This window comes from Chelonia mydas, chromosome 1 (genome assembly GCF_015237465.2).
Source record: "Chelonia mydas isolate rCheMyd1 chromosome 1, rCheMyd1.pri.v2, whole genome shotgun sequence".
NCBI lineage: Eukaryota > Metazoa > Chordata > Testudines > Cheloniidae > Chelonia > Chelonia mydas.
Window position 1 is genome coordinate 248253748 of NC_057849.1, and position 26873 is coordinate 248280620.

The 26873-nt window shown below is 41.2% G+C and overlaps 2 protein-coding genes across 11 annotated transcripts in view; one reads left to right on the top strand and one right to left on the bottom strand.

Moving 5' to 3' along the window:
• LOC102932484 (PARP1 binding protein) overlaps positions 1 to 26346 on the top strand; it is a 93563-nt gene extending 67217 nt beyond the window's left edge. For 8 of the 9 annotated variants that reach the window (XM_037879623.2, XM_037879632.2, XM_037879618.2 and 5 more), the window contains 3 exons: positions 2381 to 2462; positions 23752 to 23917; positions 24689 to 26346. In XM_037879623.2, coding sequence (XP_037735551.1) covers positions 2381 to 2462; positions 23752 to 23917; positions 24689 to 25020 — 580 coding nt within the window. In that variant the 3' untranslated portion in view covers positions 25021 to 26346. Of the gene's footprint in view, positions 1 to 2380; positions 2463 to 8838; positions 9157 to 23751; positions 23918 to 24688 lie in introns of those variants that run through there. The other variant, XR_006289190.1, reaches the window with a different exon arrangement.
• Positions 25318 to 26658, bottom strand: PMCH (pro-melanin concentrating hormone). Of its 2 annotated transcripts, XM_043541906.1 has the most exons (3): positions 26341 to 26657; positions 25536 to 25740; positions 25318 to 25457 (listed from the first exon to the last, which is right to left on the bottom strand). In XM_043541906.1, exons 1-3 carry the CDS (start codon positions 26587 to 26589, stop codon positions 25408 to 25410), a joined length of 504 nt encoding a protein of 167 aa, XP_043397841.1. In that variant the 5' UTR covers positions 26590 to 26657; the 3' UTR covers positions 25318 to 25407. The 2 variants fall into 2 exon arrangements, with proteins under 2 accessions (XP_043397841.1, XP_027690273.3); XM_027834472.3 differs by having other exon boundaries at positions 25408 to 25740; positions 26341 to 26658.
• Positions 26659 to 26873: the final 215 nt, after the last annotated feature.

A 26873-nucleotide genomic window follows, 5' to 3' on the forward strand; every position in this document is an offset into this window, starting at 1 on the left:
GATTGGATGGTTCCAGAGCTTTCTTTTAATTCTAAAACTTGGCAAGAAGTTGAAAATGAAAAAAACCTTCCACAGAGCTACTGGTAAGAAGTGGTTACAGTCTCCTTTGTCTGATATTGATAGTGTTTTGTCACTGGCATCTCTATCTTTTGGCACTGAAAGTACCAACATTAACAACAAATCATCAAAAACATTTTAGAATTTTCCAGACAAAGTGAGATTTTTCTCACTGAATCAGTCTCTTCTATATATACTGCAACTCGGACAGAAGATGTTTCATCCTTCCCTTATTAGATGGATCCCTGCTGCTCTCCATTGGAGACTATATTGAAACAATTTCTTGTATGTATATATTCTTGGAGTGCAAATACTTAAGAAAAATAAGGGGTGGTTGTAATTATTGTGAAGCCTTATTGATGCAGAAAGGGGTTACGTGCTGTGTTTCCAATAGCATTTTCAGCTTTTCTTTTTTAGCCACCTGAGAAAATGCATTGAAGATAATATCAAAATAAAGAGACTGATCTAGTTAGAGCTACTATCTGTGATTTTTTGGGTAAATTTGGAATGAACTTAGGCTAAACATTTCCATAATTTATTAAGAAAATGCACACAATTTCTTCTCTGGCCTCCCTGCCTCACTGATAAGCCTTCAAGGTCCTACGTAATTTTTCTTCTCTCAGTTTTCTATTGTCAAAGTTATGTTGCTACTCCCATCCCCTTCATTCCGTCAAGGATGCCATCTTTGGTATTCCATTTGTCTACTTCTCCCATAACTGTTTCTGTGCTTTCTAGCATGTTGCCCCCTACTCATCAAATGCCTTTCTGTGATGGGGTGCCTGCCCCACACTGGGCTTTAAGGGGTTAATAGAGCCCTTGGGAGGCTGCAAGGAGCAGCCAGTTGGGGCCATGCTGGCCCATATAAGAAGGGCTGCAGAGCAGCTTCAGTTACTCCCTGGAACTTGAGGAGGGAGGAAGACTGGCTGCCTTGCAGGCTGAAGGCAGCAAGCACCCTGGACAGAGCAGGACTGCAGGCAGAGACCCGGGGAGTTAAAGGCAGCTCCTGGCAGGCTGCAGAGTTCTGCAGGTTGAGGCCCTCAGGCAAGGGCAAAGAGGGTGCTGGGGCCACGGGGAAGTGGCCCAGGGAGATCTAAAGAGGAGTCGGAGGGGACGCAATAAGTGGCCACCATCTACAGGGTCCCTGGGCCGGGACCCAGAGTAATGGGCGGGCCTGGGTCCCCCCCTTCTCCAGTTGTCTCTGGGGAAGTGGCGGAACTCTGTACTGCAGTTGCCACTGAGGAAAGTGGCTGGACAGATATTGCAGAGCCCCCAAAAGTGGGGAACCCAGAGCATAAAATGCCCGAAGGGCTATGTTACTGAAGAGGACGCCACAGTCCTGGGAGTGACGTGGGTCCCAGCGCAGAAGTGATGGCGGTGAGGCATCACCAGAAGAGGGTGCACTGGCAAGAAGAACTAATCCCCGTGACAGCCAGCAGGAGGCGCTGGAGTGGTGAGTTGCACCCTGTCACACCTTCCTAAACTGGTCTGCAATACTACTAATATCCTGAAGACCCACTTTTTGTAGGCGTTGTTGAAGGAACTAGCTCACTGAGCTAGAGAAACTACTAATTTTGGCAATTCATTGCCAAATTTGTACCTCACCTTGCAGAAGTCTTGGCACAGCTAAAAGCGTCTTAAAGAGACTCCGATCTTCAGGAGAACATGTAGAAAGGTTCCGTCTCTGCTGAAATGAAATCACTACTTGTCAGTGCAGGCACATTGGCTGACAGTGATGATAAAGAGGTAACCATTAGGTGTATATTTCCAAGCAAAGAACAGATTTTGTTACTGCAAGAAGCAAAACCACTTGTGTATGCATCCAAGTCTTGTGTCCATGGAAATAAACTATGCACAAACTGAAAAATAGAAGTGTAATTGTCTGTCTGTCTGTGAGAACTTCCATCAAAGAGAGTGTGAGTGTGTGAGTTACTGTGGAGACTGACCAGAAGCCTTTGAAGACAATCATGGGAAGAAACTTGTTATAGCACTGCCAATGCCACAAGTAACAATGATGCGCCTGCAGAATCACAACTTTGTGATTAAACTTAAACCCTAACAGCATATGCCGGTTGCTGAAACCTAAAGTCAGAAATTTTATTGTACTTCCCATCAGTACCTCACATGCAAACAGGCTTTTTTTCGGGGTGGGGAGGTGTGGGAGAGGGGCAGGAGAAAGGATAGAGGAACAGAAGCTTGGATTCCTCCATTCCCCCTGTTTCTGAGGAGCCTTTAAGCGTAGGAATTTTTGTTACAAAATGCTGAAGTGTAATTTAGTTAAGAATTGATCTTTTTTTTTCTTTCTTTTCTTCTTTTTTTAATGTAGATCTCCAGCACAATCCACTAGGTCTTCTCCAAAACCTCTCAGACAACGAATTAAAACATCTGTTGGTGAAAGAAAAATTAAGGTGTCGTATGGTTATTTTATATATTATAATACATATTGTATGAATGTAATACAATACTTGTGTTATGCATCCAGTCTCTCTCTCTCTTTCTGTGTGTGAGAGTGAAATAAATAAATTGTGTGTGTGTGTAAATAATATCGGTAATTTTTACCAAAATCCCAATTTGAAAAAGGATTCCATAAATGAAGAAGCATATTGTTGATTACATTAGTTATATCCCCTTAAAGAGGGAGCAATACAGACATACGCCTGACTAGAAGAGTGACATGATAAATGAAAACAGAAAAGTTTGTAGGAAAAAGAGGCCTAAAAACTTGGTTGTGGACAAGCTATCCTAGTGAATGGAGGCATGTTGAATTAATCTATATATTTTCATAGTCTGTGTAATTTAAAGTATAATAAAAGCAAAAATGACTACAAACACATGCTCTTTAACTCTTAATTTTGCATTCCTGCTAAATTGGGTTCTGTAAAAGAGCAATAATGGAATTTTTCAGTATCATTTTATGGGCATCTTTTTATGTTTCTAATTTCCAAAATCCTGTTACAAAGCAAGAACTCTCTGAACAAGAAACTTAAATACTTAAAATTAAAAACTTAAATTCTATATCTTGTTGTGTTGTTCAGACAGAAATCTTACTTTATAATAGTGAGTTAGGTATTGTTAGAAACATCATTTAGGAGAATGTCTTCAACAGCACTGACAGCTCCATGAATGCTTTTTTTAGCAGAAGTGCAAAATTTAGTCTTTGTTGGGACTATGCCAGCATTAATCCCTTGCATGTGGATGTTGGGAGCTAAATGAAAGTTGGCCTCTAGTTCCGGCAGATGGGTTCTAGCAATAGATGAGGAAATAAATTAGATCAATTTTAATAGATGAGGAAAGACTATATTATCAATTTGTGGTAAAATGTACTTATTTAGCAATAAGAGCAAACAGTAGACTAGCATAACTAAAAGTAACTTTCCATAAATGGGGAATAATGTTTACACAATATATATTTGGTGTGTGTGGGGAAGAAACAAAACTATCACCCCCTCCTAGCACCAAAATGAATTAACTTGGCATGTTGGGGCAATGTTTAGTTATTCACAGGGTGTAGCCTAGTGCGTGTAGTCCTTTGTGGCATAATGTTATCAGGGGTCTGAACCCCAGCTAGATGTATTGGGTTTTCAGTACAATTCCTTGTGGAACTAAAATAAAGGAAACCATCAGACTTGAAGTATGTCTGTGTATCCTGAATATATTCTTGTTTCATATAAATAGGTTTAGCTATCAAATAAATGAAGGAACAATCATGGTAAACTAAAGAGTGAAATTAAGCCTAAAACAGATTCCAAAAATATGTCATCTGAAAAATAAACCAGATAACAATGATTTTGGTCTGCTTGTTAGTGATAAATTAAACTCTGGTTTGATCCATCAAAATGTGAAAATATGTTAAAGTACATTGTAGGGCCTATTGAAATCAATAGGAGCTCTTTTGCCTGAATGAAGAGTTCAAGACTGGGTCAATGATCAATTGTGTTCAATATCAGAAAGTCCAGGGTATTTATTTAGTTAAAAATAATTATCCTTAATATTCAAAAAACCTTTTAGTCTCCTGAAAGAGATGCATAGGAGTCAGGCTTCCATCACAGAACTTACCAAAAATGTGACTCTGGAAGCTGATTCTTGATTACTAAAACATATTCACTTTTTCAGCAGGGTAAGAACAGAAAAATAATATAAACAATAGTATATTAGCTTTTTTGATTCTTAGGTAAAGGATGCTTTATGGGGCAATTAAAATTAGTCTTAGTGCTGCAGAGGATGATTACTTGGTGGTAGACTTTTATGACTTTGAAAGCCACTGCCACGCCAAAAAGGAATGTAGAGAATCATCGTGGCCATAGCAGTTCCCATAGACATTCTGAAGAATGTGGCCAGACAGAAATACTTGTGGGGTGGTAAAAGGCACATGTAGCAGCAGCAATCTTTACAACCTTGACTAGGGTGCTTACAGACACCACTCCAATGGCAGGAGCACATTGGGGAGGAGGCATAGCTATGGTTCTACCCATTCTTGCTTATGCTCCTTGTGGTGGTGCTGTGATTCCCACCCAACTTATTTTTATAGCACAAGATTGACTGCCTTTTTTGCAGGAGCTAAGGGAATGGGAAAGACTATGTAACTACTCTGGAGGCAAAACCAACCTCTAGTTTTCCCTAGGATCCAGAAAGCCATAACTATTTCCTTTATGGCTCCCTCATTCCTGCAGTGCTAAGCAAAGATTAGTGCCTAATACTTCTAAGAATATTTTCCTTTTAAAAAAAAAAAAAAGATTCATGTGGCTCAAATTAGTTTAATTATATCCAGATTGAAGACTTTTTAATTGCATTTAATTGCAGAGTCTACTTACGAAGCATAAATTATAAGGCAAAATGTTCAGACAAATGTAAGTTTGTTGGCTAAAGATTACCTACAATCAAGTCTCTTTATTTTAGGGGTGAAAGGCAAACAAATTGGCATCTTATAATACAGTAGATCACTACTACTATTTTTAGACTGTATATGGCCTCTTTACATTGATATTTCATAGTTACAGGACCAGCATCTGCTGTAGCTGCAGACAATTGGCACAGAATATATCGGGGTTTATTTAAAGTAAAATTTACTCTATCTCATCATGTACTAAGCATTTCTTTTTAACAATTAAATATTAGAGCCATTGCTAAGAAGAGTTTTATACATATTTCAAATAAGTCAGTAATTACTTAGGAGTTGTTCTTTCATTAATGCTTTTCCTCAGGAGCTTTTTAAGATGTGAAAATTGGTTTTCTCCCCAGTTGGTCTAAAGTATTCTATTGCACTGAAAAGCATCTGTCTATGGGCTTGTCTATACAGAGCAGTAATACAAAGTACAGGAGTGTGATTTCTAAAGCTTGCTGACATGGTGTGCATTAATTGGTCCATGTAGACCTTGCTGGTGTGAACTAAAATTCCCTACTGAGCTTTAATGTAGTACTGTGTAATAAAGATCTCTAAGAAAATCTGGTAAATGAAAGGTGGAACACTTGCATGTACTAATTTTTGTAAAGAAATGTAAAGGAGTACTTGTGGCACCTTAGAGACTAACAAATTTATTTGAGTATAAGCTTTTGTGAACTACAGCTCACTTCATTGGATGCGTTCAGTGATATTTTCCACTGAACGCATCCAATGAAGTGAGCTGTAGTTCACAAAAGCTTATACTCAAATAAATTTGTTAGTCTCTAAGGTGCCACAAGTACTCCTTTTCTTTTTGTGAATACAGACTAACACGGCTGCTACTCTGAAACCTGTAAAGAAATGTATCCTCCAGAGCAGTTGTTTACCAAAGCATCTCTATAGGCAGTTATGAATAGAACTGCAGATTTGTAAGTTTGAAACCTGGAGCAAAGTGTGTGAGTGTGTGTGTGTGTAGTTTAAAAAAAAAAAAACTATAGATGGTGGACAAAGCAACTAAGTTATTGTGGATTTGTGATTTTAGTGTAAAAATCTGTGGAGAGTTTCCATTGTGCCAAATTTCAGCTGAATGAGTTAGCTAAGTGTAAGTGAAAGCATAAGGAATAATGCAGTATATTTTGGGGCATGTTAGTCCCATAGCTGCTTTGCAATTCAGGAGAGGGGCAGAAGACGCAGAAATGTTTGCACATCCCATTCCTGAAGAGTTATTGGAGGCGGTACAAAAAGACCAAACATTCCTCAAAGGAGATCTAGTGAGGAAGTATGCCTTTTATTCTTGACTCCTTGAAGGAAGAGGAGAAAGTATGCTTCAGCTCGTCCTCTCTACCAGACTTGCAAGAGCTGGTAAGGATCTCCTGCATCTTCCTCTGGAAAAAAGATAAGGAGGCAGATCAAATATCTAAACATTCTCAAAGTTCATGTTTAGTTTGAAAGATCTGAGAAGTTTTGTCAGGTGGGAAAGAGGATTCATTCAGCCCTATTCTTGAGGTACATTTAATCGTGCAGCTGTGTCGCTTAGAAAGGTTTAGGTGCTCCACTCTTTGGGCTGGATTGTGCCTACCTTATTTTCCCTGACTTCAGTGGGATTGTTTGTACGTATATCTGCTCATCAGTATGAGTAAGGTGGTCAAAATCTGACTTCTAGCAGTTAGGTGCTACAAAGACTTAGGCCCACAGGCAGCCTTACTAGAAGACTGCTCACCTCTTCCTCGGGCTACTCTTGCCTCTATTTCCTTTGGCTAAGAAGGCTGCTTTTTCAGAAGCCAAGCTTTTCTCTTTAGTCACACAAACTTACCTGTAGTTCTTTACTTAGTGGTCAGAGTGAAGGGTTCATAATTCTGTATGATGCTTTTTGGATTGGGTTTGGTTCTTGGATGAATTCTTTTAATAGATTCATAGTGGATTTCTTCTTTCATTGAAGAAAAGCCTCATTTTCTATTTGCGGATCACATACCATGTAAATCTGGGGTTGAGATTTTACCAGAGACAGAATAAACATGGAATGAAAGTTTAGGTACCTTTGAAAGTGATCTGTGGTAGTCCTTATTCTTGACATGAACTCTGATGGACTGTCTATATAGGGGCTCAGGCAGATTTCTTCAAGTAGAAATGAAGTCAGGCAAAGTGGAGAGGACACTACAGGGAGTGATCCACCCAAATCCTGTCCCATAAATCTGTTTATTTTTCCGCTAAGATAATTGTATGATGACTCCTTCTAAAACAACTTCAGATATTTCTTCTATGATAATTTTCATGGAAGTTAAATCTAGTTAAATCTGGTAGGAATAGAAACATTGGATATAGGTGACAAGAGGTTAGCCAAGTAATGCTTGTTTTAGAATACTATCGTTCTTCTTCTCCTATCCCCTTCCCTTCAACCACTGATTGTAATATGGAGGATATATTTTATTTCAAAGGGCAACTCGATTTTCTGGTATTAGTTGTAGTGACTATGCCCATGTGTTAACAGGGATATTAGCTAAAATTAAATATGTTGCAATAAAGTTAGCATTGTAAGCAGTGCTTCAGTCCTAAAAGCTTGCTTCAGAAGGAGAGATGATAGGGTAACAAGCCTTGTGAATGGGGTGGAAGTGGTAGACATGGTATATCTTGACTTTACTAAAGCTTTTGATACTGTCTCGCATGACCTTCTCAAAAATAACTAGGGAAATGCAACCTAGATGGAGCTACTATAACAGGGATGGGCAACCTTTGGCACGCGGCCTGCCAGGGTGAGCCCCCTGGCGGGCTGGGCCAGTTCGTTTACCTGCCGCGTCACAGGTTCGGCCAATCACAGCTCCCACTGGCTGTGGTTTGCTGTTCCAGGCCAATGGGGGCTGTGGGAAACGGCGGCCAGCACATCCCTCAGACTGCGCTGGACCACAGGGATCACTTCTGGGTCCGTTTCTGTTCAATATCTTTATCAATGATTTAGATAATGGCATAGAGAGTACACTTATAAAGTTTGCAGACAATACCAAGCTGGGAGGGGTTGCAAGTGCTTTGGAAGATAGGATTAAAATTCAAAATGATCTGGACAAACTGGAGAAATGGTCTGAAGTAAGCAGGATGAAATTCAGTAAGGACAAATGCAAAGTACTCCATTTATGAAGGAACAATCAGTTGCACACATACAAAATGGGAAATAACTGCCTAGGAAGCAGTACTGCGGAAAAGGATCTGGGGGTCATAGTGGACCATAAGCTAAATATGAGTCAACAGTACAACACTGTTGCAAAAAAAGCGAACATCATTCTGGGATGTATTAGCAGGAGTGTTGTAAGCAAGACACGAGAAGTAATTCTTCCACTCTACTCCACGCTGATTAGGCCTCAGTTGGAGTATTGTGTCCAGTTCTGGGCGCCACATTTCAGGAAAGATGTGGACAAACTGAAGAAAGTCCAGAGATGAGCAACAAAAGATGATTAAAGGTCTAGAAAACATGAACTCTAAGGGAAGATTGAAAAAATTGGGTTTGTTTAGTCTGGAAAAGAGAAGACTGAGAGGGGACACGATAACAGTTTTCAAGTACATAAAAGGTTGTTACAAGGAGGAGGGTGAAGAATTGTTCTTCTTAACCTCTGAGGATAGGACAAGAAGCAATGGGCTTAAATTGCAGCAAGGGAGGTTTAGGTTGAACACTGGGAAAAACTTCCTAACTGTCAGGGTGGTTAAGCACTGGAATAAATTGCCTAGGGAGGTTGTGGAATCTCCATCATTGAGATGTTTAAGATCAGGTTAGACAAACAGCTGTCAGGAATCGTCTAGATAATACTTAGTCCTGCCATGAGTGCAGGGGACTGGATTAGATGACCTCTCGAGGTTCCTTCCAGTTCTATGATATCTCTGTAATTACCCAGGTTACTGAGCACCATCTCTCCTTCCAGATCGTGAAGGCATATGGGGAGGCCCTTGAGGATATTTACTGGGGCTGTTCACCGGCTTAGAGAATTGAGCACCTGATCTATCCTGAGCACTGAGGAGAAGTCCTGTACATTCCTCCTGAAAGTATGGTGACACCTGAGGTGTGGCCTTGCCTATGAAGTGATCCCTATGCACGACACGATGGGGCTCAATAGCTGAAGACTTTGAGTTATGGTTGGCCTGTTGCATGTGTGCAGTATGGATATGAGATCCTGGCTCTTCTAGACTCTGTCAAGTGATGGGTAAATTTTTGCCACTGAGGTGTTTTTGTCCACTCCCAGGTGAGTTAACTTGTCGAAGGAATCAAGAAACTTTTCTTGATGTGTATTACAAAACCATGCACCTGTAAGAGATCCAGAGTCTGAATCATGTCTTTGTGAGCTGCAGCTTGGGGTAGGGCTCTGATCAGGATATTGTCCAGAAAGAGTTGTAGGTGCATACCTTATGACCTGAGTCTGGTCAATGTCACTGCCAGCATCTTTATAAAGAACCCGGGGGCTGAGGAGAGACCAAATGGGAGTGTTTTGTACTAGTAATAATCTGCAGTGGCGTATTCATATGGGAATGTGGAGATAAGCATCTGCCAAATCCACTAAAGTCCGGAGGTCTCCTTGAGACAGGAATGACACCGTAGAGGATAGGGTCTCCATCTAAAATTTAATTTTATTCATCCACTTATTGAACCTTCTAAGGTTGAGGATGGCTCTGACTCCCCTTTTGGTTCCTGGATGATCAAGATGGTGGAGTGGAATCCTGAGAACCTTTCTTTTGAGGGAACTCATTCTATTGCTCCCAAGTCCAAGAGATCAGAGGTCCCATTCCAGACCAGTTCACGCTTTGCAGTTTTGCTGGAGATGGGAGACTGGAAGAAGGGATGGGATGGAGCTTGCAGCTCAAGTGAGTATCCCTGGCTGACCATCTCCCTTGCCCACTTGTCTGTGGTCAATGTGGACCATTCCTCTGAGAAATGGAAGATTCTATCTCCTAGATTCAGATCTGTATGGAAGAACATTCGCTTATTGTCATAATGTGGTTTGCTGGGCTGCAGAACCACCTCGGGTCTTTCCAACCAAGCCTCAGTTCCAAAACTTTCCATTGGTATATCTGCTGTCCTTTCTCTGTTACTTTTATGAGGAAGAAGGAGAAAAGGAGTGCCTCTGCCTGAAAACAGGTTTGTCCTCCCTTTTGACAGCACTCTGTGGAGTGGAAAGGGACAGCTTAGATTTTTGCAGCATTTTCTGCTGCCATTTTACCTTATGTTTCTCCTCAGAGGAGAGATCCTGTGAACTGAGATAAGCACAGAACTTTTTTGGAGTCCATTGTTTGCCCTATTTTGGAAGGCATCTACCTTCCAGGGTTGTAGCCATATGTACCTCGTGGCTGGTGAACTGGATGCTTTGGCTCTGGCAGAAAATCTCATTGCATCCATTGAGGCATCAGCCACGAATGCTGTTGCTAGGGAAAGTTTCTTAAGTACGGCACTGGAGCCAGGGTGGTTACTGTCTTTCAGGGCCCTAGTGTCCTCCAGCAAGGACCCTGTAGCTCTTGTAAAGCATGTCACAGCGAGGGATGCTCTGGGGGTAGATGAGGAAGCTTTGAAATTCTTTCTGAGGGGAGCTTCCACTTTCCTGTCTGTTGGGTATTTATGGAAGAATTCCCTTTTTGAAGGGATATCTGTATCCTCAGCTAAGGTTTGCCACTGCAGCATCAACCTTTGGGACTTCAGTAATAGCATTTTTTGGTTCTTGCAGCTTGTGGAGTCAAAGGTCCTGTCTGTTAATGAATATACCTTTGTCAGTTTTCTTCAATTCCTCTCTGATCACATCCTCAAAGAAAGGAGGACAGCAGGGGAATCATTGCCTTGTGGAAGGATTTTTAGGGAACCTATTTGCTTTGAGGCTGAGGTCATGTCTATACTACAAACTTAATCTGACTCAAGTTACTTCTTTCCTGACTGGCGGATTACCACTGGCAATGTTGAAATGCCAATAGTGATCATGGGCGACCCAACCTATTCCTTGCTCCCCCTTGCTTATGAAAGCTGTACACCAGCCACCTTGACAGCACCAAACGGTTCAACTACTGGCTTAGCAGGTGCAGAATGGCAGCTGAATATGCCTTTGGTTATTTGAAGGGGTGCTGTTGTTTACTCACAAGATTGGACCTCAGTGAGAAAAATATCCCAATGGCTACTGCTGCCTGCTGTGACCTGCATAATTTCTGAAAAGCAAAGGAGAAAGTTTCAGCCAAGGCAGAGGGTGAAGGTGGAGCAGCTGTCTGCTGAATTTGAACAGCCAGATACAAAGCTATTAAGAGCTCAACACTGAGCTATCAGGCTCAGGGACGGTTTGAAAGACCATTTTAATAGTGTGACAGAGAAGTGTGTTTGTGTTGTTGTATCCTCTACCAGGCCCTGCTCTTTTGCAGTCTGGTATGAATTGTGTGATGATTGCTGTATATGTAGGAACATAACATTGTTAATGCATCTGTTAATTTTGCTCATGAATATTATGAGTTGTGTGACACCATGCAGTATCAGGTAACTGGGCACTGTGAAAACTGCTGAGCACAAGCCAGCATATATTGTGAACTAATAAAAATGAATTTATGTTCCAATTAATAGAATTTTATTCTTTAACAAAATCTATGCAAAAATACCCCTGGGCAATTTTAAAAAGAAATGCATTAAAGCTTAATAAATTAAGAGAACAGAGCTTACAAAGGGGAATAAACATTCATGACCATTTCAGTTACACATACAGGAACCGTGGCTTTCACAGGTCAGTGTATGTGAAGCTGTTACTGTCTTTAATGCCCTCCAGGGTGGAGTGGTAAGGGTAATACAGCAACCACTGATGCCATATGGAATGTTGGAGTGGGGAGGGTGTTTAGGGAGGTCCTGATATTGATTCTCAGTAGGCTGCAGAGGCAGGCGAGCACAGGATTGTTGAACCTGAAGATCTACCAAAGTCTGCAGCCTCTTCGTTTGCTGTCTGAGAAGCCCCATTATGTCTTGGTGCATCTCCCTATCCTTTTCCTGCACCTTTCCCCTCTCTACTCTGTCCTTCTCCACTCTGTCTGCAGTGGTCATCCTCCAGACCCTGTGCTCACTGTGTGATGCAGCACTGGCTTGCGGGATCTACTGGAACATGTCATGCCTCTGTCCATTTTGTTTGTTTTTATAGTTCTTCTGTAGGTAGTAGTAGTAGTTTTATAATTAGTTTAGAGTGTGTTGGGGGTCCTCCCTGGAGCCATGGTATGCCGCAGTCCTCATGGCACCAAAAAGTGTGAGGTCTGTGCCAAGCGCATGCCAAAAAGTGACCCACACCCCTCATGTTTAAGCTGTCTAGGTGAGGGTCACCAAAAGGACCGTTGCAGAATCTTCCGTGAGTTTCACTCCAGAGCTTTGAAAGAGAAATAGCAGCGGCTCAAAGTTCTGCTTATGGAGGCAGCTCTGTGCCCCCATTCGGACCTGGGTTCAGGGGATCTCGTGCCCAGCACCTCCTTCTTGGTGCAGAGTGCCCTGGCGTCATCATCCCAGGAACCGGTGCCAAGAAAGGACTCTGTGTGAGACACTTGGCACCGTCATGGCTCCTTCCGAGTCCATTTGGCGGGTAGGCACCGGTCTCAATCACCAGAGCCTCAGAAGAAAAACAAGCTGGAGAGGGATCGTTCTTCTCCAGACAAGTCTGAAGGGCCAACGACTGTGAGACCCCATATCAGACACGACCAAAACTTTATGGCAGATCCCATCCTCGTTGCCCCCCAGAGCTAAAGCACAATGAAGGGCGCTATTTTATGCCATCTAGGGGCTACGAGCATCTGTACTCATACCCACCACCTGATTCCCTTGTTGTGGACACTGCCAATCAGTGCTTGCGGCAAGGTTACCAGGGCCCCTCCCCTAAGAATTGGGAGGCGAAAAGACTCGACCTTTTTGGGAGGCAGGTCTACTCTACAGGTGGGTTGCAGTTCAAATCAGCAGGCCATTGTCAGCAGGTACTGCTATAATACATGCGGGGCAATGGCAAAATTTGCAGAGGTGCTGCTGCAAGACTCCCGTGCCGAATTCTCAGCCTTCATCGACAACGGTAAGCTCATTTTCCGAGCTTCCCTGCAGGCGGCGCTGGACGAGCTGATGGCCACAGGGGTGATGGCAACAGGGGTGGCCATGAGAAGAGGCGCCTGGCTCCAGGTCTCTGGCCTTCCTTACAAGATGCAACAGATAATACAGGGCCTTACCTTTGAGGGTGTGACTCTGTTTTCCGAAAAGACGGATAAAAGGCTTCACAGTCTGAAGGACTCCAGAGCCACCCTCAAATCCTTGGGCCTTCACACCCTCGGCATGCAGCGGAGACACTTCAGGCCGCAACCTCTGCCACGGTTCTTCCAACAACAGAACCGACAGGACGGTTCAAGGAGGAGGAATAGGAGTGGCAGAAAAAGGCTGCACTTGTCCTCAGGCCAGGGCTCTGGCCAATCCAAGCCACCTTCAGGCCCCAAACAGGCCTTTTGAAGGGGCAGTCAAGGATGGTGTACCAGTGCAGGACTGGATCCAACCTACCTTACCTGGTTGTCCCAACTATCCCCTTTCTGCCCTGTGGTCCTGCATCACATTACCATGCAGAGAGCCCAATGGTCCAGAGAGGGGATACTGCATCCAATTCTGTGCCCTCCAACCCTTCCACCCCCCTTCCCTGTCCCTCTTCTGGGATCACTCTCACGAGCATCTCCTTGTACAGGAGGTGCACTTGCTCCTATTGCTGGGGGCAGTGGAAGTTGTTCCTCAGGAGCAGAAGGGCAAGGGCTTCTATTCACAGTATTTTCTAATACCAAAAGTCAAGGATGGGCTCCGGCCCATCCTAGACCTGCGGGAGCTCAACAGATTCATAAAGGAAACTCAAGTTCTGCATTGTCTCCTTGGCCTCCATCATCCCTTCCTTGGATCCAGGGGACTGGTACGCCACCCTCAATTTGAAGGACGTGTATTTTTGTATTGCAATCATTCTCTCCCACAGAAGATACCTCAGGTTTGTGGTGAACAACAACCACTGTCAGTTCACAGTCCTCCTGTTTGGCCTGTCAGCGGCACCTCGGGTGTTTACCAAGTGCATGGCAGTTGTGGCCGCGTTCCTGCGCAGTCAGGAACAGGTGTTTCCATACCTTGACGACTGTCTCCTCAAGGGTCACTCCAGATCTCAAGTGGAGGCACAAGTCAACTTCATAAGAACGATGTTTGACAAACTGGGCCTTCTCCTCAATGTGGGGAAATTGACTCTGTCCCTGGTTCAGTGGATAGAGTTCATAGGGGTGATACTGGACTCCACACAGGCATATCTCCCAGAAGTGAGGTTTCTGGCCCTGGGCAACATCTTTCGAAGTCTCAGTTTCCCATCACCACAGCAAGGAATTGCTTGAAACTTCTAGGACACATTGGCTCTTGTACATATGTGGTGCAACATGTCAGGCTCAGACTCCAGCTGCTCCAGTCGTGGCTAGCCTTGGTGTATTGGGCGGCTTGGGATAGTTTGGACAGGGTCGTGACTCTACCTCACCAGGTCGTCAACTCTCTCCAGTGGTGGCTCGACCCACAGGTAGTCAGTCCAGGGGTCCCCTTCACCGGTCCTCAGTCATCCCACTGGGACACATCTTTTCTGGAAATATCTGTGGAAGCTCCAGTCACCATGCTGCTCCTCCCGGACTTAGTAACTGAGGATCACGGCCGTCTCCAGCACCCAAACCTTGAGTCGTTGCACCTCACGGCATGGAAGCTCTGTGGCTGAACCCCATGGAACTCTCCTGCTTGGACTCGGTTAGATAAGTCCTCCTTGGCAGTAGGAAACCCTCCACCAGGGCTACCTACCTTGCCAAGTGGAAGAGATTCTCAATCTGGTTGGCGCAGCATCATTCATCCTTGACGCTCGCCTCTATACCACTCATACTGGATTACCTTCTCCACCTCAAGCAGCAGGGACTGTGCATGTCACCAGTAAGGGTTCACTTGGCCGCAATCTCTGCCTTCCATCCAGGCGCAGAGGGCCGGTCAATCTTTGCCAACCCTGTGGCCAGCTGTTTCCTGAAGGGTCTCGACAGGCTATATCCGCATGTCTGACAGCCGGTCCCTGCCTGGGACCTCCATGTGGTCCTTTCCAGAGTGACGGGGCTGCCCTTCGAACCACTGGTGACATGTTCCCTTCTCTATCTCTTGTACAAGGTGGCGTTTCTGTTCGCGATAACCTCAGCAAGGAGGGTGTCTGAGCTCAAGGCCCTAACATCGGAGCCTCCTTATAACGTGTTCTTTAAGGACAAGGTTCAGCTCAGGCCACATCCAGCTTTCCTCTCGAAGGTTGTTTCCCAATTTCACATCAACCAGGACATCTTCCTCCATGTGTTCTATCCTAAGCCACATTCAAGCGACAGGGAGCAGAGGCTTCACTCATTGGATGTCTGCAGAGCGCTAGCCTTCTACATCGAGAGAATGAAACTGTTCTGAAAGTCCATTCAACTGTTTGTGGCTGTGGCAGACAGGATGAAAGGTCTTCCAGTCTCCTCCCCAACAAATTTCGTCATGGATCACATCCTGTGTCCGGGAGTGCTACACCCTGGTAGGAGTACCTGCCCCTCCGCTCATGGCGCACTCCACCAGGGTGCAGGCTTCTTCAGCAGCATTTCTGCAACAAGTTCCCACCCAGGAAGCATGCAGAGCGGCAACGTGGTCCTCCGTACATATTTTCACTGCACATTATGTGATTACCCAGCAGGCCAGAGACTATGTGGCCTTCAGTAGAGCAATGCTCCAATCAGTGCATAACTCTGACCCCGCCTCCAGAATTTAGGCTTGGGAGTTACCTGATTTGGAATGGACATGAACAAGCACTTGAACAACACATCTCGAAGAACAGTTACGAGAAGGTGAGGAACCATTTTTTCTTCATGTCCATTCCAATACCCGCTCTCCTACCCCTCTGTCAGAGTAGCAGGCAAGAAGGAATGGAGGGGATGGCGGGTCAACAGGACTCTATATTGAGCACAGTGAAGGAGTGACTCCAAGGGGGCACCCAGGCTTACCCAACGGATGTTGCTATGGGAAAAATCTTCCGGCTGCCGTGCATGTGCATGCGTACACACCTGATTGGAATGGACATGAACAACACATCTCGAAGAACAACAGTTACGAGAAGGAGAATAACTGTTTTTTCATTGTTAGCATATTTAGCCCACAACAACTGTAGTGAATTTCCAGTAGTTTGGCTTATTTCGCTTCTTAATATAACTGGAGACAACCTTTCCTATATGAGGTACTCTTTTCTTCCAACTAGGAACCTAACACTAATTTCAGTTTTAAAAAAAAATTGTGGCTAAAGGACTCTACCAAACCTTGTCAAGTTTGAAGTTCATTATAATTTTACTGTGTATGGAAATTCTTCCAAGGAAAAAGCTCTACAAAGCAGAGAATTTCAATCTGCCTTTCTCATGTGACTTGATTATGTCTATATAAAATGACTTGACAGCAATGCATGAAGCTGGATATTATTCTTAGTTGTTTAGTTCTCCAAGAGCTGTTGCTAGTGAAAATTGTTTTGCCTGTTTATGATTCCAGTACAAATAAAGAGAGACTTGGAAAGCTATCAACAGGAAGCTATCAAGATTTTCTGTGTATCCAATACACTTGTGCAGAGAAACTCAACATTTGACTAAGGAAAAGCTATCTGTCTGAGATACTCGTCTCATCTACTACACCAAACAAAATTAGTTTGTTTTTAATGGAGAATTATGAGGAACATCTTTGAGTGATTTCAACCTCTGAGGAGCACTATGCACTTTTTTCTTGTTTTTTAACGCAATAGAAATTCTGCAGTAAGAATAATTCTAGCTTTTTTTTGCTATCCATTAATTTCTGTTAGAATCTGATAAACCCTACTTACGTGGGAGAACAGTATTTGTGATTCCAGGAACCACCTAAACCGCTTTCCTAGGGCCAAATCCTGTGAGTCTCAAGGCACCCTCAAATCCCAGTGATGTGGTGATTTAAGACTGAATGCTCTCAAAACAATAGTGAATAAACCCGGGATAGTCAAAGGCTGGTATGGTGTATTGGTAATGATTTTGATGGATTTGGGACAAGAGAAACTTGCTGTTACCTGAGAGATAGCCAGCACATTTTTCATGGTTGAATAAAGCGGTATTTTGGTTTGGTCAAGGCAAATGACATTTTGCCACTCTCTTTCTTTCCTTTTAAATCTCTTTCAACCTCCCCTTCCCCACAAAGGGTGAGGAAAAGATTCTCTTTCCCCCTTCCCCCTCCCTCCCCTTCTCCAAAGGCTATCTTGATTGGTTGGCCAGAAAATAAAAACATGTGTTTGTTGTTACTGATGTAGTCTTTTTTTAAAAATTCTATTATGCTATTCCAGTGTATAAAAACCCACTCTGAGCATTTTTACTAAGTGTTGGCAGTTCTGTCTGTATGCAGAGGCTGGAGGGAGATCTGGAGTAGATTATCAGATGTAACTTTTTAGAAATAAATAGAAGGGCATACATTGGTAACAATTAATACAAGGGAAAATATGGGTTTCTCAGTGGCATATCATAAACTAAATAAAGTGCATTTTTTTAAAAGGTACAAGAAGATCAAGTCAAAGCATATGCTTACCTGGCCCTTAGGGCCCCACATATGCCTTCGGCATACCACAAAATGAGGCATCCAAGCCCATTGTCCTGACCCCCTTTTGGGAGTGGCAATGGCAGGGGACCCCTCTCCTCTTCTAGCGAGGCAGGGGAAACTGAATGATCTCCCTTTCCTCCACACAGGAGTACAGCAGGACCCTCTCATCTATGTGGCAGCAGATCTACCCTGTAGTACAGCTGTTGGGGTATATCTGCTTCAATGGATCTTGGGACTTAATATCACATTGAGATGAAAAGGGCAGTTCAAACCTCTAAGCACTATTGTTTCATGCTGTCTGCAGACTCAAGCACTCGCCACTGTGTCAGATATACTCAGGTGTCATTTTCAAACCTCTCTTTGCAACAGTGAGGGGTAAAGTCTTTAAGAAATAAATAAAGTGTAAACCAAGATTGGTGTAATCAAATGACCTGAGAAGCTGTTGAGCTCTTATAGTATCTCTGCTTTAATTCAGCTCGGGGCTCTTGCTGGTATTCTGCCTTCAGCATACTTTAACCTATTTTTTTTTTTTTTTGGTGCACTCTGAATATACCATAATTATTGCTAGTAAATACCCATTCCCTGACCAGCTGGCACATTTAGATGCTTCAGGAAACTCTTAAAGCTTGATTCAACGTGACTTGCATCTTGTGTAGTCATATAACCTTGTGTAAAATGGGTGTGAAACAGTAGCACCAGTGTGAGAAAGTGGACAATTATTTTATTTAGGGTTTTGCATACGGCACAGTTGGAAATGACTTACACAGGGTATAATGCAGAGAAGAACTAGATCTTGAGACCAAGAGCCGAGACCCAAAGTAGTATATAGACAAATGGCTTTTTGTCAGGCCTCTAGTGTTGAAGTCCTAACATGTCCAAGCTTGAAACGATCTCAGTGGACATCCCCCATGACATTTGAATCGCTATGTTCTTATAAGCTTTCAGAGCTGACTTGCCTCACTGAGGCCTGTGAAAGTATTAAAAAAAAAAAAAAAAAAAAAAAGAAACCCTTGTGGTTTCTTTGACTACTTTGATGTTCTATATACTGGTTCTGTCATGCAGATGAAATGTCTTAGTCAGCTCTACACAAACTGTAACTCATCCACATTATCATGAAGAACATGGGAAAGATCTGTAATATTTTTGTGACTATTATGTGACCGTCTGGATGGTTGATGGTTATTGTGTTGCTTTCTAAGAATACATGATGGTTATTTCTGTCTTAGGTGGTTTTGCACATCTTCAGGAATCAAAGTTAGTGGTGTTAGATAACCTAATAACCAATGTTTGACCAGATGAATGTCAAGGCCTTTGAGGTTTTGTCCCTGCCCAAATGGGGCACAACATCTCCTAGCTTCGAAGAGGGGAAGAGTCCTCAGGCTGGAAACCTTAAACCAGTGATACTCAGACTGAGGCTTGGAAGCCGCAAGTGGTTCTTTAATGTGCCTCCTTTGTCTCTTTGCAGCACATGATATTAAAACACTGTGATTTAATTATTAACCGCTGTAAGTTATTAACCAGTCAGGATGCTTTTTCTATGTTGTTCACCAATTGTAGAATACTTGGTGAGTCATTTTGCTGTGAGAATAATACAGTAAAAGCTTTTTTCATCTGGCATTTTGGGGGAGTGCGGGGTGCCAGTAAGTGAAAAATTCCAGTTAACTAAGAGAGAGGGAGTTTGGGTACAGGAGGGTGGGCAGGGGTGGGGCAGGGGAGGGGGTGCAGGGCGCGGGCTTTGGAAGGGAGTTTGGGTGTGAGAGGGGGCTTAAGGCAGGGGGTTGGAGGGCGGGTGGGGTCTCAGGGTGCCAGATCCAGGGGGCGCTCACCTCAGGAGGCGCCCTGCAAGCGGTAACTGGTCCCTGCAACTCCTAGGCAGAGGTGCGGCAGGTGGCTCTGTGCGCTGCCATGCCCCGAGGACTGACTCCACAGCTCCCATTGGCCAGGAACCAATTTCAATTGATTTCAGTTACAACAGAGAATACAAAGTGTACAGTGCTCACTTTATAGTATATTTCTGAGTACAAATATTTGCACTGTAAAAATGATAAATAGTATTTTTCAGTTCTCCTCATACAAGTTCTGTAGTGCAATCTCTCTTTATCATGAAAGTATAAGTTACAAATGTAGATTTTTATTGTTTTTACATAACTGCAGTCAAAACCAAAACAATATAAAACTTTAGAGCCTACAAGGCCACTCAATCCTACTTCTACAATCCTTACTACTTGTTCAGCCAATTGCTAAGACAAACAGGTTTGTTTACATTTACGGGAGATACTGCTGCCTGCTTCTTATTTACAATGTCAACTGAACATGAGTACAGGCATTTGCATGGCACTTTTGTAGCCAGCATTGCAAGGTATTTACGTGCTAGACATGCTAAACATTCGTATGCCTCTTCATGCTTTGGTCGCCATTCCAGAGGACATGCTTCTATGTGATGATGCTTGTTTAAAAAAAAAAAATGCATTCATTAAATTTGTGACTGAACTCCTTGGGGGAGAATTGTATGTCCCCCGCTCTGTTTTACCCACATTCTGCCATATATTTCATGTTATAGCAGTCTTGAATGATGACCCAGTGTTCGTTTAAAGAACACTTTCACTACAGATTTGACAAAAAGCAAAAAGGTACCAATGTGAGATTTCCAACGATAGCTATAGCACTCAACCCAAGGTTTAAAAATCTGAAGTGTCTTCAAAAATCTGAGAGGGATGAGGTGTGGAGCATGCTTTCAGAAGTCTTAAAAGAGCAACACTCCAATGTGGAAACTACAGAACCCGAACCATCAAAAAAGAAAATTAACCTTCTGCAGGTGGCATCTGAGTCAGATGATGAAAGTGAACATGTGTTGGTCCGCGCTGCTTTGGATCGTTATCGAGCAGAACCATTAGCATGGACGTGTGTCCTTTGGAATGGTGGTTGAAGTATGAAGGGACATATGAATCTTTAATGCATCTGGCACGTAAATATCTTGCAACGCTGGGTACAACAGTGCCATGTGAACACCTTCTCACTTTCAGGTGACATTGTAAACAAGAAACGGACAGCATTATCTACTGCAAATATAAACAAACTTGTTTGTCTGAGTGACTGACTAAACAAGAATTAGGACTGAGTGGACTTTACATTGTTTTAGTTTTGAATACAGTGTTGTTTTTTTTTTGTTTTGTGTTTTTTACATAATTCTACATTTGTAAGTTCAACTTCAATGATAGAGATTGTATTACAGTACTTGTATAAGCAGAATTGAAAAATACTGGTTTCAGAGTAACAGCCGTGTTTGTCTGTATTTGCAAAAAGAAAAGAATTACTTGTGGCACCTTAGAGACTAACCAATTTATTTGAGCATAAGCTTTCGTGAGCTACAGCTCACTTCATCGGATGCATACTATGGAAAGTACACAAGATCTTTTTATACACACAAAGCATGAAAAAATGGGTGTTTACCACTACAAAAGGTTTTCTCTCCTCCCACCCCACTCTCCTGCTGGGAATAGCTTATCTAAAGTGATCACTCTCCTTACAATGTGTATGATGATCAAGTTGGGCCATTTCCAGCACAAATCCAGGGTTTAACAAGAATGTCTGAGGAGGGGGGGTGTATGCAGGACCCACCTACGGAAGTGAAGAAACAGATTGGTAGAGCCAGAAGAGTTCCCAGAAGTCACCTACTACAGGACAGGCCTAACAAAGAAAATAACAGAACGCCACTAGCCGTCACCTTCAGCCCCCAACTAAAACCCCTCCAACGCATTATTAAGGATCTACAACCTATCCTGAAGGATGACCCAACACTCTCACAAATCTTGGGAGACAGGCCAGTCCTTGCCTTCAGACAGCCCCCCAACCTGAAGCAAATACTCACCAGCAACCACATACCACACAACAGAACCACTAACCCAGGAACCTATCCTTGCAACAAAGCCCGTTGCCAACTGTACCCACATATCTATTCAGGGGACACCATCACAGGGCCTAATAACATCAGCCACACTATCAGAGGCTCGTTCACCTGCACATCCACCAATGTGATATATGCCATCATGTGCCAGCAATGCCCCTCTGCCATGTACATTGGTCAAACTGGACAGTCTCTACGTAAAAGAATAAATGGACACAAATCAGATGTCAAGAATTATAACATTCATAAACCAGTCGGAGAACACTTCAATCTCTTTGGTCACGCGATTACAGACATGAAAGTTGCGATTATTACAACAAAAAAACTTCAAATCCAGACTCCAGCGAGAGACTGTTGAATTGGAATTGATTTGCAAATTGGATACAATTAACTTAGGTTACCTTGCATAATGACTTAGCCACTCCCAGTCTCTATTCAAGCCTATTTCCCCTTGTTTTTTCCTCCCCCCCCCCCCCCCCCCCCCCCGACGTTCTTGTTAAACCCTGGATTTGTGCTGGAAATGGCCCACCTTGATTATCATACACATTGTAAGGAGAGTGATCACTTTAGATAAGCTATTACCAGCAGGAGAGTGGGGTGGGGGGAGAGAAAACCTTTTGTAGTGGTAAACACCCATTTTTTCATGCTTTGTGTGTATAAAAAGATCTTGTGTACTTTCCATAGTATGCATCCGATGAAGTGAGCTGTAGCTCATGAAAGCTTATGCTCAAATAAATTGGTTAGTCTCTAAGGTGCCGCAAGTACTCCTTTTCTTTTTGAAAAATACTATTTCTTACAAATATTTGTAATCAAAAATACATATAAAGTGAGCACTGTACATTTTGTGTTGTGTTGTAATTGAAATCAATATATTAGAAAATGTAGAAAACATCCAAAAATATTTACATAAATGGTATTCTATTGTTTACAATGCAATTAATCGCAATTAATTTTTTTAATTGCATGACAGCCCTAATTGTATATTATCAGTAGAGTTGTTGGATATTGTCATTATAAAGTAATTATCTTCCTTATTGATACCTGTCAGCCACTTTGAAGTCCGCTGAATTCTACAGCTAGAACTCAGAACAAAATTTGGTCCGCAGAATCTATATTATTGGTGATAAATGGTCCAGAAAGAACAAAGCTTGATATTTTTTTCAAATCCCAGATTGATTTAGTAGTGCTGGTAAGTGGGGAAACCATATTTTTGTATATAAACTGAGCAAGTTTGGTCTGGAGTCCTTGACTCATTGACTATGGAGATTCAGCCCATAATGTAACTTTTATTCTCTTTTTTTTATTGTTGAACCATACTTTCTGATTGATCTGTACTAATCAGTTGGGTTTCTGGCTTTGGAAACTTAGGGGTGGAAATCAATTGTCTCTAAAAATACAACAGAGGTAGATATGATAGTGTTCTTTGGTATTGTAAAATTCTGACAATTCAGCCTGTGCAGATGCTTTTAATGCATTTGGGACTTGGACAGTATATCTGTGAAAATCATATGGCCTGCCTTTTGCACTCTGTATGGGAATTACTGGTTTTGTGAGGGAGTTGAAAATTTCAAATTTTCATCTAACAAGAAAGGGATAGAATAATATTGAGTGTTCTACAGTTAGACCAATTTTTAGTACATTTGACTCAAATTTTATATTGGACTATAGCTATTTGTCTCTCTCTTTGGGGTGTGTGTGCTTTTTTTGAGATTTCATTTTTTCTACTCTTTTTTATGTAGTTTGTTTTGATGGGGAGCCTTATCCTAATGAAAGTTGCTTGTTGACACTTCAAAGGAAATAGTGGGCTCATCTTGTTCATAGCCTGTGTAAGGGATGATTTGGCTCTAGGCAAATACTCGCTATTATAGCAGCTCAAAATGGTAAATAGATGCTGCCAAATGTCAGGGCAAAAGGAAAATCTCCTACAGAGAGGCTTAGGCTGATGGGTTTTAAAAGGCTTAAATATGCAGCTTTCTAAAAGAGACCAGTCAAAAAAAAAACAACAAATATTCATTTTAGAATGCCTCAATTTACTGTTAAATAAAATTTTTCTAGAACTAGTTTATATATATTACAAAATATCATAAACACTTTATTTCACATTGGTTGTGTTGTAAGAATATTTTAACTTTCCTGGTAGTTTAGGTAAATTTTGATTAATTTTACCTTTTAAGTTAAAACTGAGAGGGTGGGAGGGAGGTGGAAATGATGATACCCAAGACTTTTTATTTTACCAATAATAAAGAAGTTTAAAATAATTTTCTAAACAAACATTAAAAATTAAAAGTAATGTCAATTCACCCGTCATAGATGAAGCAACCCTTAATCAGGTCCCAGTTTGCTTGTACCTACAAAGATGACGTGATGACTGAGAAGAGGGATCAGCACTTCTTCAGTAGGAGCCAAATCCCGACTTGCATACATCCAGCACCAAAACAAATGCTTGCTCTCTGTTTAGAAGCTGAGACTTTTGCAGGTAAACTGAATTATGTTTGAGTGAATGAGAAAATTTTATTCCTGATTTTTCAGGTCTTATACCTGTTGATTTTTATCAAACTACTACATCAATCTTTATTAAAAGTCAAATGTAAAGGATTTTTTCAAGAAAAAACAAAACTGAGGGTTTAATAGCTTTGCACAAGTTACAATCGGTAAAAACTGATCTAGAATATTTTTTAGTCTATGCTATGTGAGATAAGTGCTTTGAAATTAGCAGTATAGATTGTAAATGATTTCTTTTTTATTGCCATCATAATCTCCAAGTAAATTTTAACCAAACAGTAAGGTTTCTTTTTACCTATTTTACAGAGATGACCTAACGCTTGCGGGAAATTTATATATTGAATGGGAAAATTATGGCTAGTTGTTAATTTTACTTTTAAACAATAACACATTACAAGATGTGTATTATATAAATCACTGTTAGGACATAAATGTATTAATCCTTTGCAACATTTTGACCTTTGTATATAAACTTATTTCCTGAAGTTGTTGATGATTACATTTATACATGTGTAATGTCATTTTAAAATTTAATGGTGAAGTGGCTATGTTTAGGTTTGTTTATAGTTGTTGGCTAGTTGATGGCCAGTCAAATTATTTTTATTCATTTTATTTAAGAAAGCACTCTCTTGCTAAAAATACATGACCTTTTATGCCAGTTAAATCTGAGGAATATCCTGGCTAACTACTTTAGGAGTAATAACTTTTTTTCCTTCCCAAAATATTTTATTCTCTTGCACAATAGAAGGTGTAAAGTCACCTCCTGAAAGACCAGCACTTGGAACCAGTTCTGGAAATGTTCATTGGAATGGAAGTAAAAGTGAAAAAGCAAAAAGTTGTCCGCCAAGAAACAAGAGCTCAAAGAGGAAACACATGGATCTGAATAGTGAGAAAGTCATCTGCAATAATGAAAATGAGCCACCTCAGTACACCAATATTAAGAGACCCAAGATATCAAACATACTACAGGAGAAATTGGACAGCAAACTAGATGGAGCAGCAAAAAGCAACAAGGCTACAGCCAAGAATAAATTGATTGCTGGTCAGAAAAAGTTAACTGACTTTTTTAGACTATGAATCTTTTATTTTTATTTTGATGTGTATATAGTAAATTTACTATTCCATAATAAACATTGTACATCTTGAAAGAACAAGATAACCGGTGCATTAACACATTTTGGCTTCACAGTGTCCAAATATATTATGTTAAAGTAGGTTACACATATTATTCATTAGACAAATATAGTGACAAGTCTTGATTGTACAGAATTTCAATTTCAGTAACAATACATCATAACTATTACAACTAGGTCATCTAGTGAAAATGTCAATCATGTTTCCCTCTACTTTGAAATACAGATAGAAGTATTTAGATGTAAATAAATAGCAATACCAAAAGCACTGTAACTTCAAGTTTCATTAAATTGGCAACCAATACTTCTTCAGAGAAGAGGCCAACAGTTTTCAAACTTGCCAACAAGGTCGATAGACTCTTCCCAACATACACCTGAGCACTGAAGAAAAAATTTTTTTACTCTTTTTATATTCTAAGTTGAAATATTTTTTCTGTGGAAAAATACACATATACTTACTGTCAAAATCTCTCCTTCCTATAGGAAATTTAGCTGAGTTTTCTTCATCCCCGATCTCTCTCCTTTTCTGTATTGATTCAATATTCTGAATTTCAGTGTCAGCTGGAAAAGCCATAGATCCTTTCAATGCAAGATAAGGTAGCTGTTTTATACCTAGGTTCAGTGGCAAACCATGGCTTATGAAATTGTGTTTGGAACCTATATTCTGAAGTAAGAAAAAAAGATTTAAATTTTAAAGACACAACGTTAACATTATGTTTAGTTCTTTTTTTGTTTTTTTTTCTTTTTCCCCATTCAGAACAAAGGCATTGTAACAGACAGTCATTTAAAAGACGTACAATGCCACACATTGGAACTCTGTCTAAGCCACCTTATAATCAAAGTGCATGTCAAAATAATGTGGATGATCAGCTTAATTTCAGTTTAGTTATTCAGTGGGACTGAAACCATCTTGGTATGTGTGGCTAGTCCTGTTGACATTCTAAGATATATTTTTAGTACAGAATGGGCAAAATTTTCAAACAATGATATCTAAATAAAAGTAGACTGATATTTTCTTACAGATTATGACCACCTGGAATCCTGATGAAAATCAGGTAATTTGTTTAGTTTCCCAAACTCAGATTTAGGTGACTAACATTAGATACTTATATTTGAAAACTTAGTATTCAGTAATTGCATGATCTTGTAACTGAAACCATCCACCACAACATTCTTTTAAATTGTAAATTTTTAACCCTTTTAAAAGGACCATAAATTGAGCTTTTATTCATGTTTTAGAGTTCAATAAAAAATTGAAACTCACTAAGAATTTTGGGTTTCTGTCTTCCTCTTCATCCAGAAAGCTGCTGTCCTCCATCCTGTAGTGCTCAAGAGTAGGTATAGTCTCTGTCTTCTCTGTTTTACCGTCATTCCAAAGAGCTTTTCCTATATTGAATGCATTTAGTATCATATCATCATCTTCTACCTTTCTAATAGACTTCGAAACTGAAAGTAAAAAACCTTGAGAAAAGAGAGAGAAAATTAGTATTAATATGTAGGATGAAATATGCATTCTTAGTTGTTTAATGTTTGCATAGAAGTTAAGCAGGTTTAAGATATTATTTAAGAAAGGTGTCCTCTGTCAATTAATGTGTTCTCCAATCCTGTCTACCTTTATATATTTTATAGATTGAATAGAAACCACTTCAGTGGCTTATGAGTTCACCCTGTATAAATGACTCATTATAAAGAGGCTAACCTTTTGAATAGCATTTGTAATGCCATATATTGGTTAGAACTACTTAAGTATGGGTATTTTTTACCATGGATTATTAGCTCCTTTGTAGACTTTCAGAA

Coding starts and splice junctions, on each gene's coding strand:
- PMCH (XM_027834472.3), bottom strand. CDS start 26,589: ATGCATATTTCATCCTACATATTAATACTAATTTTCTCTCTCTTTTCT. Junction 25,741..26,340: donor ACAGAAACCCAAAATTCTTA/GTGAGTTTCAAT, acceptor TTCTTACTTCAG/AATATAGGTTCCAAACACAA.